Here is an 18,372-nt window from a genome sequence, read left to right as displayed (position 1 = left end):
GTCTGAGGCATGTGAATTACTTGAACCCGGGAGGTGGAGGTTGCAGTGAGCCAAGATTACGCCAGTACACTTCAGCCTGGCAACAGAGCAAGACTCCGTCTCAAAAACAAAAGAAAACAAACAAAAAAAAGACTCATTTTGTAGTGGCTCATTAATCACAGAACAATTAAACACTACATAAAAATTAAATCTGCTTACATATTAGAAATAAATTTCAATTCACCCACAGATCCAACACTCTTTAAAATGGATAGAAAAAAAATGAAAACTAAAATGGATAGAAAAACATTTTATTAATTGACTTAAGATAAAAACACTTCCTATTAAACCTCAGGTACCACTGCTTAAAGAGTATCTTGGAATTCTCAGGTTTCCTTGCAAAAGTGGAAACCCATAATCCAAAGAATGAGCCACAGGGGCCAGGCACAGTGTCTCATGCCTATAATCTCAGCACTTTGGGAGGCCGAAGAGGGTGGATTACTTGAGGTCAGGAGTTCAAGACCAGCCTGGCCAGCGTGGAAAAACCCTGTTTCTACAAAAATACCAAAAAATTAGCTGGGCATGATGGCGTACGCCTGTAATCCCAATTCGGAGACTGAAGCAGGAAAATCGCTTGAACCCAGAAGTCAGAGGCTACAGTGAGCCAAGATCGCGCCTCTGCACTCTAGCCTGGGCAACAGAGCAAGACTGTCTCTTGGGGTGGGGGTTGGGGGGAAGGCTGGGCGCTGTGGTTCACACCTGTAATCTCAACACTTTGCGAGGCCGAGGATGGCAGATCACGAGGTCAGGAGTCCGAGACCAGCCTGAACAACATGGCGAAACCCCATCTCTACTAAAAATACAAAAAAATTAGCCAGGTGTGGTGGCATGCACTTGTAATCCCAACTACTCAGAGGCTGACGCAGAACTGCTTGAACCCAGGAGGCAGAGGTTGCAGTGAGCCAAGATTGTGCCACTGCACTCCAGCCTGGGCAACAAAGCAAGACTCCATCTCGAAAAATAAAAAATAAAAGAAAAAAGAATAAAAACATAAAAGAATGCCGGGCGTGGTGGCTCAAGCCTGTAATCCCAGCACTTTGGGAGGCCAAGACGGGCGGATCATGAGGTCAGGAGATCGAGACCATCCTGGCTAACATGGTGAAACCCCGTCTCTACTAAAAAATACAAAAAACTAGCCGGGCGAGGTGGCAGGCACCTGTAGTCCCAGCTACTCCGGAGGCTGAGGCAGGAGAATGGCGTAAACCCGGGAGGCGGAGCTTGCAGTGAGCTGAGATCTGGCCACTGCACTCCAGCCCAGGCGACAGAGCGAGACTCTGTCTCAAAGAAATAAATAAATAAATAAAAGAAAAAAGAGCCACTGATAAATGCTATAAAACTTTGTATAATAACTCATTCATGATTAAGTTTTTGAGCATTATATAATTATTAATTTGCATCAGGCTTTCAAAACTACTTACATTTACAGGATTTCTTTCAAGTGGGTGTTCTCACGATTTTTTAGACAGGGTCTTGCTGTCGTCCAGGCTGGAGTCCAGTGGCGCAATCTCCACTCATTGCAACCTCGACCTTCCAAGCTCAAGCAATCCTCCCACCTCAGCTTCCTGAGTAGCTGGGACTACAGACGAACACCATCATCCCTGGCTAACTTTTGTATTTTTTGTATACATGAGGTTTCTCCATGTTGCCAGGCTGGTCTCGAACACCTGGTCTCAAGCAGTCCACCCACCCTAACCTCCCAAAGTGCTGGGATTACAGGCGAGAGCCACTGTGCACAGCCCATGTGAATTTTAATAATTGTTAAAATTGAAGTTTCCTGTATTTTCCAAACTACTAACATTTCCATCCAGTGTGTATTCTTCGATTCATATCATCCATCTCCACTGTGCACTGACATGTGTCTTTGAATGGAGATGATAGCAATGAGAGTTTCCCCATATTCTGTACATTTCTACAATTTTTCTCCAGTATTAGTCCTTTTATGGCTCTGAATAGAACTGGGATATCTGAGGTCTTTGGATTTTTTTCCAGTTAGTCTTTTCATATCTTTGGAAACTGCATGCATTCCCATATTCCTTACATTCATAGGCTTTATCTCCTGTATAAATGAGAACTATTTTTTTTTTTTCTTTTGAGACAGTCTCACTCTGTCATCCATGCTGGAGTGCAGTGGCACATCTCAGCTCACTGCAGCCTCAACCTCCCAGGCTGAAGTGATCCTCCCGCCTCAGCTTTCTGAGCAGCTGGAACTACAGGTATGCACCACCCCACCCAGTTAATTTTTTTTTTCTTTGGAGATATGGGGCCTTCTTTTTTTTTTTTGAGACGGAGTCTCGCACTGTCACCCAGGCTGGAGTGCAGTGGCGTGATCTCAGCTCACTGCAAGCTCCGCCTCCCGGGTTTACGCCTTTCTCCTGCCTCAGCCTCCCAGGGCCTTCTTTTTGTTTTGAGACAAAGTCTCACTCTGTCGCCAGGCTAGAGTGCAGTGGTGCGATCTCGGCTCACTGCAACTCCAAGTCCCTGGTTCAAGAAATTCTCCCGTCTCAGCCTCCCGAGTAGCTTGGATGACAGGCACACACCACCACACCTGGCTAATTTTTATATTTTTAGTAGAGATGGGGTTTCACCATGTTGGCCAGGATAGTCTCGATCTCCAGACCTCGTGATCTGCCCACTTTGGCTTCCCAAGGTGCTGGGATTACAGGCGTGAGCCACCACACAATATGGGGCCTTCTTTTCTTTTTTTTTTTTTTTTTGAGATGGAGTCTTGCTTTTGTCGCCCAGGCTGGAGTGCAATGGCGTGATCTCGGCTCACTCAACCTCCCGGGTTGCCTCCTGGGTTCAAGCGATTCTCCTGCCTCAGCCTCCCGAGTAGCTGGGATTACAGGTGCCTGCCACCATGCCCAGCTAATTTTTTGGTATTTTTAGTAGAGATGGGGTTTCACCACGTTGGCCAGGCTGGTCTCGAACTCTGGACCTCAGGTGATCCACCCGCCTCGGCCTCCCAAAGTGCTGGGATTACAGGCATGAGCCACCGCACCCGGCCGATGTGGGGCCTTCTTATGTTGCCCAGGCTGGTCTCAAACTCCTGGGCTCAGGTGATCCCCATGCCTCCTGCCAAAGCAGCGGCTGCGCCCAGCCAAATGAGTTCTTTCATGAAGCCTAAGGTAATATGAAAAAGTAAAGACTTTACCACACTGTTTACAGTCAAAGGGTTTTTCTCCAGTGTGAATCATTTCATGTCTTCGTAGGGAACTGCACCACCCAAAGGCTTTACCACACCTTTTACATTCATATGGCTTTTCTCCGCTATGAGTTTTTTTATGTCTTCGAAAACAACTGGGATAATTGAAGGTTTTACCACATTTATTACATTCATAAGGTCTTTCTCCAGTGTGCGCCCTTTCATGTTCTCGAAGGGATGAGGGGCATCTAAAGACTTTGGCACATTTCTGACATTTGTAGAGTTTCACTCCACTATGGGTTCTTTTATGTCTGTGAAGGGAACTGGAGCAATTAAATTTTTTCCCACATTCCTGACATTGGTGGGATTTCTCCAGCGTGTGAGATCTGATTTCATGTGTCCGAAGGTAACCTGCGGAAATGAAGGCTTTACCACATTGTTTACATTTGTAAGGTTTTTCTCCAGTGTGAGTTCTAACGTGAATTTGAAATAAACTGGGATAATCGATAGGTTTTCCACAGTATTTACATTCATAGCGTTTTGCTCCAGTATGCATTTTTCCATGTTTTCGAAAGAAACTGGAAACGGTGAAGGTTCTCACTATTTCCCTACATTTATAGGACCTCTTTCCAGTGTGAGTTCTTTGATGGATTTGAAATAAATCAGGAGAATTAAAGGCTTTCCCGCACACCCTGCATTCATAAGGTCTCTTTCGAGTTGGTGTTACTGTGCGCTGTGCACCACTACTGGGAGAGATGGAGGCTTTCCCATGTTGTTTCTGTTTACGGGGCTTCTCTCCCCATTCCCCACCACACTCGGACCTTTCGTGTCCAGCATGAGCTCTCATGTGCCTGTCCAGGAATGAATGACGGAGGAAGACTTTCCCACACACGCTGCATTTGCATGGTTTCACTCCAGTATGACTTTTCTTGTTCAGGTGACAATCAGGAATCTGGCTGAAGGTTTCTCTGTGTTCACTCCCTTCTTTCTGTCCACAGAGTCTCTCCACCAGACTTCTATGAAAAATGACAAGCACATGGTTTATTAATGCTTTTCTATTAATTGACATGTCTTAAGACTTATGCTGCTACCAAAATCAGGAAAAGTGTAGCTTTTCTGCCAGGTCAGAATTATTTAGAAAGGAAGTGTACTGATGATTCTGCTACCCAGCTCCCCATAGCTATTATCCAAACAGTGACATCCATGTCACAGATTCTTAGTACCCTGTCCAGACACTCAACATCTATATTACATTGAAGGATAGATTTTTGGTGGCTATCTTCTAATAATCAGTTAAAAATCTAACATTGTACTTATTTGTCTTGTATTTTTTTAATTTTCCTGACATGCTAAGATTCCCTCAAGAGAATCTTTATTACATTCTTCCTCTTGTGAGTGCAGATTACCTTAGCTTAATCCCCAGATTTTGGTACAGATTCTCAGTGTCCTGGTCTTTCCATTGGATTCCTAAAATGTAGACCCAGAGAAATCATTATGAATTACTTAAAATTACAGAAAAATCACTAGGTTCTAAGTTCATTAAACACTGCCACAATACCTGATTTTTTTTTTTTTGAAACAAAGTCTCACTCTGCCATGCAGGCTGGAGTGCAGTGACACAATCTTTGCTCACTGCAGCCTCCACCTCCTGAGTTCTAGTGACTCTCCTTCCTCAGCCTCCCGAGTAGCTGGGATTACAGGTATGCACTGCCACACCCAGCTAATTTTGTATTTTTAGTAGAGACGAGGTTTCGCCACGTTGACCAGGCTGGTCCTAAACTCCTGACCTCAGGTGATCCACCTGTCTCAGCCTCCCAAAGTGCTGGGATTATAGGCATGAGCCACCACAATTGCCCACCCACCACCACTGTTTTTTTTTTTTTTTTTTTTAAAGAGACAGGGTCTCATCATGTTGCCCAAGATGGTCTCAAACTCCTAGACTCAAGCAGTCCTCCCACCGTGGCTTCCCAAAACACTAGGATTACAGGGGTAAGCCACTGTACCCGGCCCACGATGCCCGATTTATTCACCAACATATTCTCTTTCCATATTCCAAATTGTGCAACCACACTGGTGACTAAAGCACACTTGTCTTCTAATTCACTAAGGAAGGAAATGTTCTTCTTCTTACCGACAGAGGCCAGGTTCCTGAAGGTTTCCAGCATCACATCTCTGTAGAGATTCTTCTGGGAAGGACTCAGCAAAGCCCACTCCTCCTGGGTGAAGTTCACAGCCACATCCTCAAAGGCCACTGAGTCCTGAAACATCCCACAGGGGTGGAGGAGGAGGGGTGAGACTCAGCACTGGGGATCTCTACTCAATACATGAGTGATCCCATGACACCGGGTTCTCCAAACATTCACTCCATGACTGAGTCATCAGCCTCCTCCTCTCTATCTACATGCACTTCCTCCCTCACAGCAGTTCCGGTGTGAGAACTGACCTACTCAGAGAGCCAGCCGCAGAGGAGGATCACCCTCTCCGTGGTGGGTCCAGGGAGTCAGTTGTGCTGCTGCGTTGCCCCGAATGCTCTTTGTAGAGGATCTCTAGTACCCGTCACAACAAACTGCCACCACCTGGTGCGCAGACAGCACTCCTTTCAGCAGTCCTGAGTCTGGGTATCCTTAGAAAGGCGTGTTCACCAAGTTAAACCTTTGCTACTATCAGGGCGAACTTAGACTACGGGAGGGATCCCATCAACCTAAGTGACAAAGTGGCTCACTGTGGCTAAACGGTTTAGTATTGACAAACAGGATGGTACTGACTGAACTGTTTTCCTTCTGAAAGCTTACTCTTTTGCTCCAAACTAGCAGCGGTGCCTAGGAGACTAGCCCCCAAAAAACACTCTGGGCACTGAGTCTTTAATGAGCTTTCCTGGCAGACATATGTCACACGTGTTGTCACAACTTGTCCACTGGGGAACTGAGCTCATCCCATGTGGTTATACCAAGAGAGAATATTCTGAAGGTTGCAAGCAGTTTACTCTAGACCAAATTTAATCTAGTTAATAAGACTCATAATCAATATTTAATTGTCCTCATGGAAGGATTTTAAAATTTCTATCAAAGCAGAATGGAGTAAGTGGAAAGATGACACGTGTTCCAGGAAAAACCTCAATAAGATGTCCCTTTTTCCAAATGATATCCTTATACAATTTCATAAATACCCAATACAGCTGGGCATGGTGACTCACACCTGTAATCCCAGCACTTTGGGAGGCCGAGGCGCGTGGATTACTTGAGGACAGGAGTTTGAGACCAGCCTGGCCAACATGGTGAAACCCCATCTCTACTAAAAATACAAAAAATTAGCCGGGCATGATGGCACATGCCTGTAGTCCCAGCTACTTGGGAGCCTGAGGCAGAAGAATCACTTGAACCCAGTAAGTGGAGATTGCAGTGAGCCGAGATCATGCCACTGCACTCCAGCCTGGGCAACAGAGCGAGACTCTGTCTCAAAAAAAAAAAAAAAAAAAATCCTCAAAACAGACATTTTAGGTCAACAAAAGCTACTTTTCCAAACCTCCCACCACCTGGTGTGCAGGAATTAACATCTAATAATTGCCAAAGCCTCCTGAATAGCTGGTGGATGGCTTGCCTAACAAACACCAAGGATTTCCAAACCATCACATTCAGGACAGCATACTATTAGCAGGGAGATAAACAAATAGATGAAAGGAAAAGAAGAGAGTCTTCAATGGGCCAGTATTCATATGAAAACTTGGTTAATAATAGAGCAGACATCGTAGAGTAGTAGGGCAGAACACTTGAGGTCAGGAGTTAAAGACCAGCCTGGCGTACATGGTGAAAACCAGTCTGTATTAAAAATACAAAAATTGGCTGGGCGCGGTGGCTCAAGCCTGTAATCCCAGCACTTTGGGAGGCCGAGACGGGCGGATCACGAGGTCAGGAGATCGAGACCATCCTGGCTAAGAGTGAAACCCCATCTCTACTAAAAAATACAAAAAAAGGAGCCGGGCGAGGTGGCGGGCGCCTGTAGTCCCAGCTACTCGGGAGGCTGAGGCAGGAGAATGGCGTAAACCCGGGAGGCGGAGCTTGCAGTGAGCTGAGATCCGGCCACTGCACTCCAGCCCAGGCGACAGAGCGAGACTCCGTCTCAAAAAAATAAAAATAAAAAAAAATAAAAAAAAAATACAAAAATTAGCCAGGTGTGGTCAGCCTGGGCAAAAGAGCAAGACTCCACCTGAAAAAACAAAAAAAAGTAAAAGTTGTGGCCATCTCCAGAAAAAAAAATTTTTAAACATTAGCAGGGTATGTTAGCAGGTACCTGTGGTCCTAGCTACTTGGGAAGCTAAGGCAGGATGATTGCTTAAGCCCAGGAATTCAAGGCTGCAGTGAGCTAGGATTCTGTTGCTGCACTGCAGCCTGGGTGACAGAGTGAGACTTTGTCTCCAAATAAATAAATAAATAAAGATTGATATAATATTTTTTTTGAGATAGGATCTCACTCTGTTGTCCAGACTAGAGTGCAGTGGTACAATCATGGCCCCTGCAGTCTTAACCTTCCAGGCTCAAGCGATCCTCCCACTTCATCCCCTACTACCACCACACCCAGCTAACTTTTGTATTTTTTGTAGAGATAGGATCTCCCTGTGTTGCCCAGGCTCCTCTCAAACTCCTAGGCTAAAGCGATCTGCCCACCTTCGCCTCTGAAAGTGCTGGGACTACATGCATAAGCCACTGTGCCCCGCCTATTATCTTTAAATGAGGCTAAGTCATAGGTCAATAGAATGCTTCCCCTCACCTCAACCCTTACACTCACAACAGCAGCAGCAGAATACATACATACAGCAGAGCACAAAAAACTATACGACTGTACAACTGAGGCTTAATTTCAGAAGTCCTTCAGAATACTTCGGCAAATTAGATAATCGATTACGTGGACAAATGTCTACACATACACAATATACCAAGACCGAGTCATGAAAAAACAAAAAATCTGAATAGAGCTGTAGTAATAGGAGATTGACATAGTAATAAATTTAAAAAAAAACAAAAATCAAAAAAAAAACAAAAAACAGCCGGGCACGGGGGCTCATGCCTGTTAATTCCAGCACTTTGGGAGGCCAAGGCGGGTGGATCCCCTTAAGTCAGGAGTTCGAGGCCAGCCTGGCCAACATGGTGAAACTCCGTCTCTACTAAAAATACAAAAAAGTACCTGGGTGTGGTGGCAGGCGCGTGTAATCCTAGCTACTTGGGAGGCAGAGGCAGGAGAATCACGTGAACCTGGGAGGCGCAGCTTGCAGTGAGCCAAGATTACGCCATTACACTCCAGCCTGGGCAACAAGAGTGAAACTCCGTCTCAAAAAAATAAAATAAATTAAGAAAATTAGGCCGGGCGGGTGGCTCAAGCCTGTAATCCCAGCACTTTGGGAAGCCGAGATGGGCGGATCACGAGGTCAGGAGATCGAGACCATCCTGGCTAATATGGTGAAACCCCGTCTCTACTAAAAAATACAAAAAACTAGCCAGGCGAGGTGGCGGGCGCCTATAGTCCCAGCTACTCGGGAGGCTGAGGCAGGAGAACGGCATAAACCCGGGAGGCGGAGCTTGCAGTGACTGAGATCCGGCCACTGCACTCCAGCCTGGGCGACAGAGCAAGACTCCGTCTCAAAAAAAAAAAAAAAAAGAAAGAAAATTAATAAATTGGCCAGGCGCAGTGGCTCACGCCTGTAATCCCAGCACTTTGGGAGGCAGAGGTGGGCAGATCATGAGGTCAGGAGATCAAGACCATCCTGGCTAACACAGTGAAACCCTGTCTCTACTAAAAATACAAAAAATTAGCCAAGCATGGCGGCAGGCGCCTGTAGTCCCAGCTACTCAGGAGGCTGAGGCAGGAGAATGGCATGAACCTGGGAGGCAGAGGCTGCAGTGCGCCAAGATCACGCCACTGCACTCCTGCATGGGCGACAGAGCAAGGCTCTGTCTCAAAAAAGTAATAATAATAGGCCGGGCGTGATGGCTCACACCTATAATCCCAGCAGTTTGGGAGGCTGAGGCAGGCAGATCACGAGGTCAGGAGTTCAGGACCAGCCTGACCAAAATGGTGAAACCCTGTCTCTACTAAAAATACAAAAATTAGCTGGGCATGGTGGTGCATGCCTGTAATCCCAGCTACTCAGGAGGCTGAGGCAGGAGAATCGCTTGAACCCAGGAGGCAGAGGTTGCAGTCAGCCAAGATCGTGCCACTATACTCCAGCCTGGGCAAAAGAGCAAGACTCATCTCAAAAATAATAATTTAAAAAACCTCAACAAATACAAAACACAGAACACCAAAGAGTTTCACTGCTGAAATCCACCAAATATTTAAAAAAGAATTGCTATCAATCCTCCTCAAATTCTTCCAAAACTGAAGAGGAGACATTTCCAAACTCCCTCTATGAAGTCAAAATTATGCTGACACTACAAAAAAGAAAACCACAAATGTCCTTTATGAATATCAATGCAAAAAATCCTCAACAAATGCTAGCAAATCATACCTGCCATATTTAAAGGATTATACGACATGATCAAGAGAGATTTATCCACAAAATGCAAGGATGGTTCAATATATGAAAAACAATGGGGCCAGGTGCAGTGGCTCATGCCTGTAATCCCAGCACTTTGGGAGGACGAGGCGGATAGATCACTTGAGGTCAGAAGTTCGAGACCAGCCTGGCCAGCATGGTGAAACCCCATCTCTACTAAAAATACAAAATTAGCCAGGTGTGGTAACCCATGCCTGTAGTCCCAGCTACTCGAGAGGCTGAGGCAGGAGAATCACTTGAACCCAGGAGGCAGAGGTTGCAGTGAGCTGAGATCACACCATTGTACTCCAGTCTGGGCAACAGAGGGAGACTGTCTCAAGACCAAAAAAGTCAGTTGCACTTATATGCACCATAAATGAATAATGACAAAAAGAAATTAAGAAAACAATACTACAAACAATAGCACCAAAAAGAACTGAATAGGCGGGCGCAGTGGCTCCTATCTGTAATCCCAGCACTTTGGGAGGCCAAGATGGGTGGATCACAAGGTTAGGAGTTCAAGACCAGCCTGGCCAAGATGGTGAAACCCCATCTCTACTAAAAATACAAAAATCAGTTGGGCGCAGTGGCAGGCACCTGAAATCCCAACTACTTGGGAGGCTGAGGCAGGAGAATCACTTGAATTCGGGTGGCAGAGGTTGCAGTGAGTTGAGATCACGCCATTGCATTCCAGCATGGGTGACAGACTCCGTCTCAAAAAAAAAAAAAAAAAAAAGAATTGAACACTTAGGAACTACAAAACCAAGAAGTCAAAAGACTATTTGTACACTGAAAACAACAAAATGTTGCTAAATGAAATTAAAGACACGAATTGAAAAATATCTTGTGTTCATGTGTTCAAAGACTTTACATTATTTGGCTGGGTGCAGTAGCTCATGTCTGCAATCCTAGCACTTTGAGAGGCCAACGTGGGAGAATTACAAAGTCAGGAGGTCGAGACCAGCCTGGTTAACATGGTGAAACACCGTCTCTACTGAAAATACAAAAATTAGCCAAGTGTGGTGGCGTGTGCCTATAATCCCAGCTACTCCAGAGACTGAGACAGGAGAATTGCATGAACCCAGGAGGTGGAGGTTGCAGTGAGCCAAGATCATGGCACTGAACCCCAGCCTGGGGGACAGAGCAAGACTCCATCTCAAAAAAAAAAAAAAAAAAAAAAAAAAAAAAAAAAAAAAAAAAAAAAAGCCAGGCAAATCACCTAAGGTCAGGAGTTTCAGACCAGCCTGGCCAACATGGTAAAATCCCATCTCTAATAAAAATACACAAAAAAATTAGCCAGGCGTGGTGGCATACGCTTGTAGTCCCAGCTACTTGGGAGGCTGAGGCAGAAGAATCGTTTGAACCCAGGAGGCGGAGGCTATAGTGAGCCAAGACCGTGCCACTGCATTCCAGTCTAGGCAATAGAGCAAGACTTTGTGTCAAAGAAAAAAGAGACTCTACATTATTTGGAAGGTAATACTACCCAAAATTATCTGCAAATTCAATACAATCCCTATCAAAATCCCGTGTCTGTTTTTTGTTTTTGTTTTTTTGTTTTTTTTCCAGAAATAAAAATACCAGCCAGTCACAGTGGCTCACGCCTGTAATCCCAACACACTGAGAGGTCGAAGTGGGAGGATTGCCTGAGCTCAGGAGTTTCACGCTGGCCTAGCCAACATGTTGAAACCCAATGTCTACTAAAAATAGAAAAAATTAGTGGTGGCAGGTGCTTGTAATCCCAGGTACTTGGGAGGCTGAGGCAGGAGAATCGCTTGAACCTGGGGAGCAGAGGTTGTAGACAGCCAAGATCACGCCACTGAACTCCAGCCTGGGCAACAGTGAGACTGTCTCAAAAAATAATAATAATAATTAATTAAATAAAATGTATATAGAATCTTGGCCGGGTGTGGTGGCTCAAGCCTGTAATCCCAGCACTTTGGGAGGCCAAGATGGGCGGATCACGAGGTCAGGAGATCGAGACCATCCTGGCTAACCCGGTGAAACCCCGTCTCTACTAAAAAATACAAAAAACTAGCCTGGCGAGGTGGCGGGCGCCTGTAGTCCCAGCTACTCGGGAGGCTGAGGCAGGAGAATGGCGTAAACCCGGGAGGCGGAGCTTGCCGTGAGCTGAGATCTGGCCACTGCACTCCAGCCTGGGCAACAGAGCGAGACTCCGTCTCAAAAAAAAAAAAAAAAAATCTCAAAAAACCCAAAATAGCAAAAACAATAGGGCCAGGCATGGTGGCTCACGCCTGTAATCCCAACACTTTGGGAGGCCGAGGCAGGTGGATCATGAGATCAGGAGTTTGAGACCAGCCTGACCAACATCGTGAAACCCCCATCTCTACTAAAGCTACAAAAAATTAGCTGGGTGTGGTAGAGGACGCCTGTAATCCCAGCTGCTTAGGAGGCTGAGGCAGGAGAATCGCTTGAACCTGCGAGGTGGAGGTTGCAGTGAGGCGAGATTGTACCATTGCACTCCAGCCTGGGCAACAGGGCGAGACTCTGTTGCGAAAGTAAAAAAATAAAATAAATAAATTTATAAATATATAATCATACATATAATTTATAAATACATATATAAAATCACACATATAATTTTTATATATACACACAAACACACATTTTTTTAAGAGACAGGCATCTCACTATGTTGCCCAGGCTGGACTTGAACTCCTGGGCTCAATTGATCCTCCTGCCTCAGCCTCTCAAGTACCTAGAATTACAGGTGTTTGCCAGTGTTCCTGCCCTCAGTTCATCTTGAATTGCTAGTTACAAGCTGCTGAAATAAATTTTTAGAAAATAACAAAGCCTACTGAAATTTTTCTTGAAGTCTGAAAATGTCTCATGAATAAAATGATTATGATGAAAAAAATATACACTGAAAAATATCAGGCCAGGCGCAGTGGTTCACACCTGTAATCACAGCACTTTGGAAGGCTGAGGCAGGTGGATCACCTGAGGTCAGGAGTTCAAGACCAGCCTGGCCAACATGGCGAAACCCTGTCTCTACTAAAAATACAAAAATTAGGCTGGGCACGGTGGCTCACGACGGTATTCCCAGCACTTTAAGAGGCCGAGGCGGATGGAGCACCTGAGGTCAGGAGTTCAAGACCAGCATGGCCAACATGGTGAAACTCCGTCTCTACTAAAAATACAAAAATTAGCTGGGCGCTGTGGCACGTGCCTGTAATCCCAGCTACTCGGGAGGCTGAGGCAAGAGAATCGCTTGAGCCTGGGAGGCGGAGGTTGCAGTGGGCTGAGACTGCGCCACTGCACTCCAGCCTGGGCAACAGAGCAAGACTCCATCTCAAAAAAAAAAAAAATAAGCCAGGCATGGTGGCGGGTACTTGTAGTCCCAGCTACTTGGGATGCTGAGGCACGAGAATCGCTTGAACCAGGGAGGCAGAGGTTGCAGTGAGCTGAGATTGCACCACTGCACTCCAGCCTGGATGACAGAGCAAGACTGTCTCAAAAAAAAAAAGAAAAGAAAAGAAAAAAAAAAAAGGCCAGGGACGGTGGCTCACCATAGTCACCAGTACTTGTAGTCCCAGCTACTTGGGATGCTGAGGCATGAGAATCGCTTGAACCAGGGAGGCAGAGGTTGCAGTGAGCTGAGATTGCACCACTGCACTCCAGCCTGGATGACAGAGCAAGACTGTCTCAAAAAAAAAAAAAAAAAAGGCCAGGGACAGTGGCTCACACCTGTAATCCCAGCACTTTGGGAGGCCAAGGCAGGTGGATCACCTGAGGTCAGGAGTTCAAGACCAGCCTGGCCAACATGGTGAAACCCCGTCTCTACTAAAAAAATTAAAAAATTAGCTGGGCGTGATGATGGGCACCTGTAATCCCAGCTACTCAGGAGGCTAAGGCAGGAGAATTGCTTGAACCTGACAGGCGGAGTTTGCAATGAGCTGAGATGGAGCCACTGCACTCCAGCAACCCCAAATTAACATTGAAATCCTAACACCCAGCCGGGCTCGGTGGCTCACGCCTGTAATCCCAACACTTTGGGAGGCTGAGGCAGGTGGATCACGAGGTCAGGAGATAGAGACCATCCTGGCTAACATGGTGAAATCCCGTCTCTACTAAAAATACAAAAAAAATTAGCCGGGCATGGTGACAGGCGCCTGTAGTCCCAGCTACTCGGGAGGCTGAGGCAGGAGAGTGGCGTGAATCCAGGAGGCGGAGCTTACAGTGAGGCAAAATCGCGCCACTGCACTCCAGCCTGGGCGACTGAGCAAGACTCCGTCGCAAAAAAAAAAAAAAAGAAAAAGAAAGAAATCCTAACACCCCAGATGATGGTATTAATATTAGGGGGCAGCAACTCTGGGAAATAACTGTGATTACATGAGAACGTGAGAGAGCCCTATGAGTAGGAATAGTATCCTTAGGAAAAGAGACGAATAACTATCACTTTCAGATGTCATTCAGTATTTTTTCCGTAATAAACCATTCAGTAAACAAAAGATCATATCTGACTACTTCTAGATGTTGCCAAACTTATCCCAAAGGCCTCAGCATTAATCTGTCAAATCCAGATAACACAAAACAGAACAGTTATCCACCATCACAAATTCCCCAGCCTGCAAAGGAGAGGAACTGATGTGCTGGTGAATCTTTGTAAATCAGTAATTTCTGCGTATCTACCATACCTTTTTGTTTTTGTTTTTTGAGACAGAGTCTGGCTCTGTCGCCCAGGCTGCAGTTCAGTGGCGCGATCTCTGGCTCACTGCAAGCCCTGCCTCCCAGGTTCACGCCATTCTCCTGCCTCAGCCTCCCGAGTAGCTGGGACTGCAGGCGCTCGCCACCACACCCAGCTAATTTTTTTGTAATTTTAGTAGAGACGGAGTTTCCCCGTGTTAGCCAGGATGGTGTCCATCTCCTGACCTCGTGATCCACCCGCCCCTGCCTCCCAAAGTGCTGGGAGTACAGGTGTGAGCCACCGCGCCCGGCCTACCATGCCTTTTTTTTTTTTTTTTTTGTGGGAATGTATTCATATTCTGCAGCCACAATGGAAGATTTCCTTTTTTTAAAAAAAAGGTCTCACTCTGTAGTACAGGCTGGAGTGCAGTGGCGCAATGACGGTTAACGGCAGTTTCAACCTGTCAGGCTCAGGTGACTCTCCCACCTCAGTCTCCTGAGTAGCTGAGACTACAGGCATGCGCCACCATACCCAGCTAATTTTTGTATTTGTTGTAGAAATGTGGTCTCGCCACGTTGCCCAGGCTGGTCTCAAACTTCTGGGCTCAAGAGATCTTCCCGCCCCAACCTCCCAAAGTGCTGGAATTACAGGCGTGAGCCACCTGGGCAGGAGAATCCCTTTTGACTTCCAGACCAGATTGGGCAACATAGTGAGACCTTGTCTCTACAAAAAAATAAAAATTAGCCAGGCATGGTGCAGGCCTGTGGTCCCAGCTTCTTGGGAGCCTGAGGCAGGAGGATTGCTTGGGCCACAGAGGTTGAGGCTGTAGTAAGCCATGACTGTGCCACTGCATTCCAGCCTGAGCTGCCTCAGAAGGAAGTTTCTTTCTACTGTTTCTGGCCCCACCCCACCCCCAAGGGACAGCAGGGACTCCCTCTGGAATTTCCTAAGAAAATTTATTTTCAAAAGAAAGAACTCCTCCCTAGGAAGCCTCATCAAACAACCAGGAAAGATTAACCACACCAGGACAGACTTTTCACCCGTTCTTCCGAGGGCAGCTAGAACAAATCCCTGGACGGTCCTGAAACCCAGGACCAGAAAGATAGGAGGGTGGGCTGAGGACCCAATACCCTCTGAAGTTCCCAAGAGGAGCCTCCACCCAAAGACCGTCTGACAAGGTGTCCGCGCCTAGGGAAGGTAAAAAGAGGGCAGGCACAGTGATTTTTTTAATATCGGAGTGTCTGGGGGTTATTTTCTGCTTTGCTCGCATGTGAAATGTTCACAAACGGAAAACGAACCTTTTAAGAAGTGCCATCTAGGGCTCCTTGGAAAAGATGACAATTAAAACGCTGGGCGCAGCGGCTCAAGCCTGTAATCCCAGCACTTTGGGAGACCTAGGCAGGCAGACCACCTTGTTAGGCAGGAATCTAGACCCAACATGGCGGCGTTACCCGGCATAGCAGGCCTTTTATTAATGACTCCCTTCACCCTTGTACACACCCGCAAACTTACAGGCATCAGAGTTCCAGCTGGGCAACCACACTCCCCCATGACCTGCAGCTCACCTGCATTCCACAAATTGGTAAACAGCAGTTTCGGTTAACAGTTTCCAAAGACCCCTTCCTCCTGACCCTTACTGAACTCCTGCCCTAATAGTTTCAAGACCCCCCAGGCCCTGTTTGCACAACCAGCTTCCCTACCTCTCAGGCTATAAGAAGCCCCTACCCTCCTCCCTCAGCGCGACTTCCTCGGCCCACGCCTTTGGATCAAGGAACCTCGCCCGCAAGCCCTAATAAAAGGCTATTCTCACTGCCATTTGCCTTGTGTCTTCGTCCCGGTTCGGTTCCAGCCTCAGTTTACCTTTAAAACACCTGCGATCAGGACTTCAGCATGGCCAACGTGGTGAACCTGTCTCTACTAAAAATACAAGTTAGCTGGACGTGTTGGCGGGCACCTGTAATTCCAGCTACTCGGGAGGCTGAGGCAGGAGAATCACTTGAACGCGGGAGGGGGAGGTTGCAGTGAGTCGAGATTGTGCCACTGCATTCCAGCCTGGGCGACAGAGCGAGACTCCGTCTCAAAAAATAATAGAAATAATGAAAATAATAATAATGTGAAGCGGATGTAGTGGAGGGAGAACTTAGGGTTGAGGAATGCGGGGAAATTTAGGGATATACTGCAGTCCTGGGAGGAGCGAGGCTGGGGGACGGCGCCGTGAGTTTGAAACCCAGTTTCCCACACCTTTGAAAGACTCGGAAGGAAACGGGGGCCGCCTAAGGGAGGAGGAACTGGGGACCCCACAGGCCACGGCTCCTCCCGCACGAACTCCACACCCGAGGCAGGATCCCCCCAAGACCCTCCTGTAGCCCCAGCACAACCTGGGTAGACGCGGGGCTACCGGCGCGGAGCTGCCCTGAGAGGGCTCCGGGGTCGGGACATGACACCCGGGGTCCCGGCGGCTGGTCCAGCTCCACCCTGCGACCGAGGAGACCAAGGGTCGAGCTGCGCCTGGGGTACTCGGGTCCCAGACCCCACAGTCGCGGCGGGGAGGCCCGGGTCCCGCCACTGCAGGTTCCGACCAACTCTTCCTCAGGTCTCTGGACGCCCGACTCCGCACGCTCACCATTTCCGGCTTCCGGGTGTCCTGGGTCCTCCCTGGGGCTGGAGCAGCCAAAGCAGGTCCCACACGACAGAATCTGCGGTACCCGGAGCACCCGGGGCTTCACCGAGGAACTAAAACCCTGAGTGGCGTGGGTGCCCGCGCGAAAACTGACCGCTTCCGGCTTTGGAAGTTGCCCCTCCTCTCGGCGCACCTGATTGGACAGTTTGCCCCCCAGCGCCTCCGACTGGATGGCGCCCCAGGCCCCGCCCTGGGGCTTGAGCGGCAAGAAGTGATCGGAATCCTAGCTGTGTGGGGTGTGACTGACAGGTGCTACCTGCAGCCCCTCGCAGGGCGGGACTATCTCTGGGACCTTAGACTTGGGCTTGCATGGAAGCAGAACTTGCTCCTGTTAGGGTCAACCCAACCAGACTGTTCCCCTCCTTCCCCCATAAGTTTTACAATACAGTCCTTTGTGACCTCCACACAACTCCCCCCGGGCTAGGAGTAGACCCCCTCCCCACTGACCCTTCCACTAACTGTTCAAAAGACTTCAGCTGAACTGGCAGACAGTTGCAGGATGCGGTCAGAACACCTGTCCACCTTGCATAACAAAGTTGGCAAAAACATCGCCAGGATGCGGTCAGGACATCTGCACCTCCAACTCAGTTCTCACATCTCGACCCAGTTCCTTGCCCTATACCCTGCTGTAGTCTGTAAGCGGGGCTGCCTCCTCTAACTGTGGTGGGGCAGCTCAGCAGGTTAATAAAATTTACATGATTGACCTCAAGTCTCTTTGTCCTTTCTCTCGGCTCCTGATTTTCCAGAGCCCAGGCCCCGTCGGCTTCCTGTACTCAGTGGGTCCTTCCTGCTGCTGCTGCTGCTTTTTTTTTTTTTTTTTTTTTGGAGACGGAGTTTCACTCTTGTCGCCCAGGCTGGAATGCAGTGGCACTATCTCAGCTCACTGCAGCCTCCGCCTTCCAGTTTCAAGCGATTCTCTTGCCTCAGCCTCCCAAGTAACCGGGATTTCAGGCGCCCGCCACCACTCCCGGCTAATTTTTGTATTTTTAGTAGAAATGAGGTTTCACCATGTTGGCCAGGCTGGTCTCGAACTCCTGATCTCGCGATTCACCCGCCTTGGCCTCTCAAAGTGTTGGGATTACAGGTGTGAGCCACTGCGCCCAGCCCCTTCCTGCTTCTTTTTCCAGAACACCGGTCACACGAGTGTGCATGGAATTCCAGACTCCGTGTTCAAGGAAGCCATCCCCATGCCTTGGGGCTGGGGAGACTCCCAGGTCACTGGAACAGGTAGGAGGCCCTGATGTCCTCCAGAGATCAGGAATTTAAGATGAGGCTATTAGTCCCATGGCCAAGGCTTCCTACACTTTACTTCTCAGGCTACTCGTTTTCAGTCAATAAAA

The 18,372-nt window shown here is 47.7% G+C and overlaps 1 protein-coding gene across 6 annotated transcripts; it reads right to left on the bottom strand.

Moving 5' to 3' along the window:
• Positions 1-2,841: 2,841 nt before the first annotated feature.
• Positions 2,842-17,154, bottom strand: ZNF101 (zinc finger protein 101). Of its 6 annotated transcripts, XM_030934954.1 has the most exons (6): positions 16,213-16,314; positions 15,865-15,917; positions 5,625-5,804; positions 5,313-5,439; positions 4,588-4,648; positions 2,842-4,197 (listed from the first exon to the last, which is right to left on the bottom strand). In XM_030934954.1, exons 4-6 carry the CDS (start codon positions 5,344-5,346, stop codon positions 3,078-3,080), a joined length of 1,215 nt encoding a protein of 404 aa, XP_030790814.1. In that variant the 5' UTR covers positions 5,347-5,439; positions 5,625-5,804; positions 15,865-15,917; positions 16,213-16,314; the 3' UTR covers positions 2,842-3,077. The 6 variants fall into 6 exon arrangements, with proteins under 6 accessions (XP_030790814.1, XP_030790813.1, XP_030790817.1 ...); XM_030934953.1 differs by lacking the exons at positions 15,865-15,917; positions 16,213-16,314 and adding an exon at positions 16,976-17,138; XM_030934957.1 differs by lacking the exons at positions 15,865-15,917; positions 16,213-16,314 and adding an exon at positions 16,731-16,935.
• Between the last annotated feature and the right edge of the window lie 1,218 nt (positions 17,155-18,372).

This window comes from Rhinopithecus roxellana, chromosome 8 (genome assembly GCF_007565055.1).
Source record: "Rhinopithecus roxellana isolate Shanxi Qingling chromosome 8, ASM756505v1, whole genome shotgun sequence".
Lineage (NCBI taxonomy): Eukaryota > Metazoa > Chordata > Mammalia > Primates > Cercopithecidae > Rhinopithecus > Rhinopithecus roxellana.
Note: the sequence above shows the minus strand (reverse complement) of the source record. Positions and strands in the feature narration are given on the sequence as shown.

Bases quoted from the DNA above. Each gene is read 5' to 3' on its own strand.
- ZNF101 (XM_010386732.2), bottom strand. The intron at 4,649-5,312 runs GTAAGAAGAAGA...TCTACATTTTAG, and splicing joins CAGGAACCTGGCCTCTGTCG to GAATCCAATGGAAAGACCAG. The intron at 4,198-4,587 runs GTAATCTGCACT...CATTTTTCATAG, and splicing joins AATCTGGGGATTAAGCTAAG to AAGTCTGGTGGAGAGACTCT.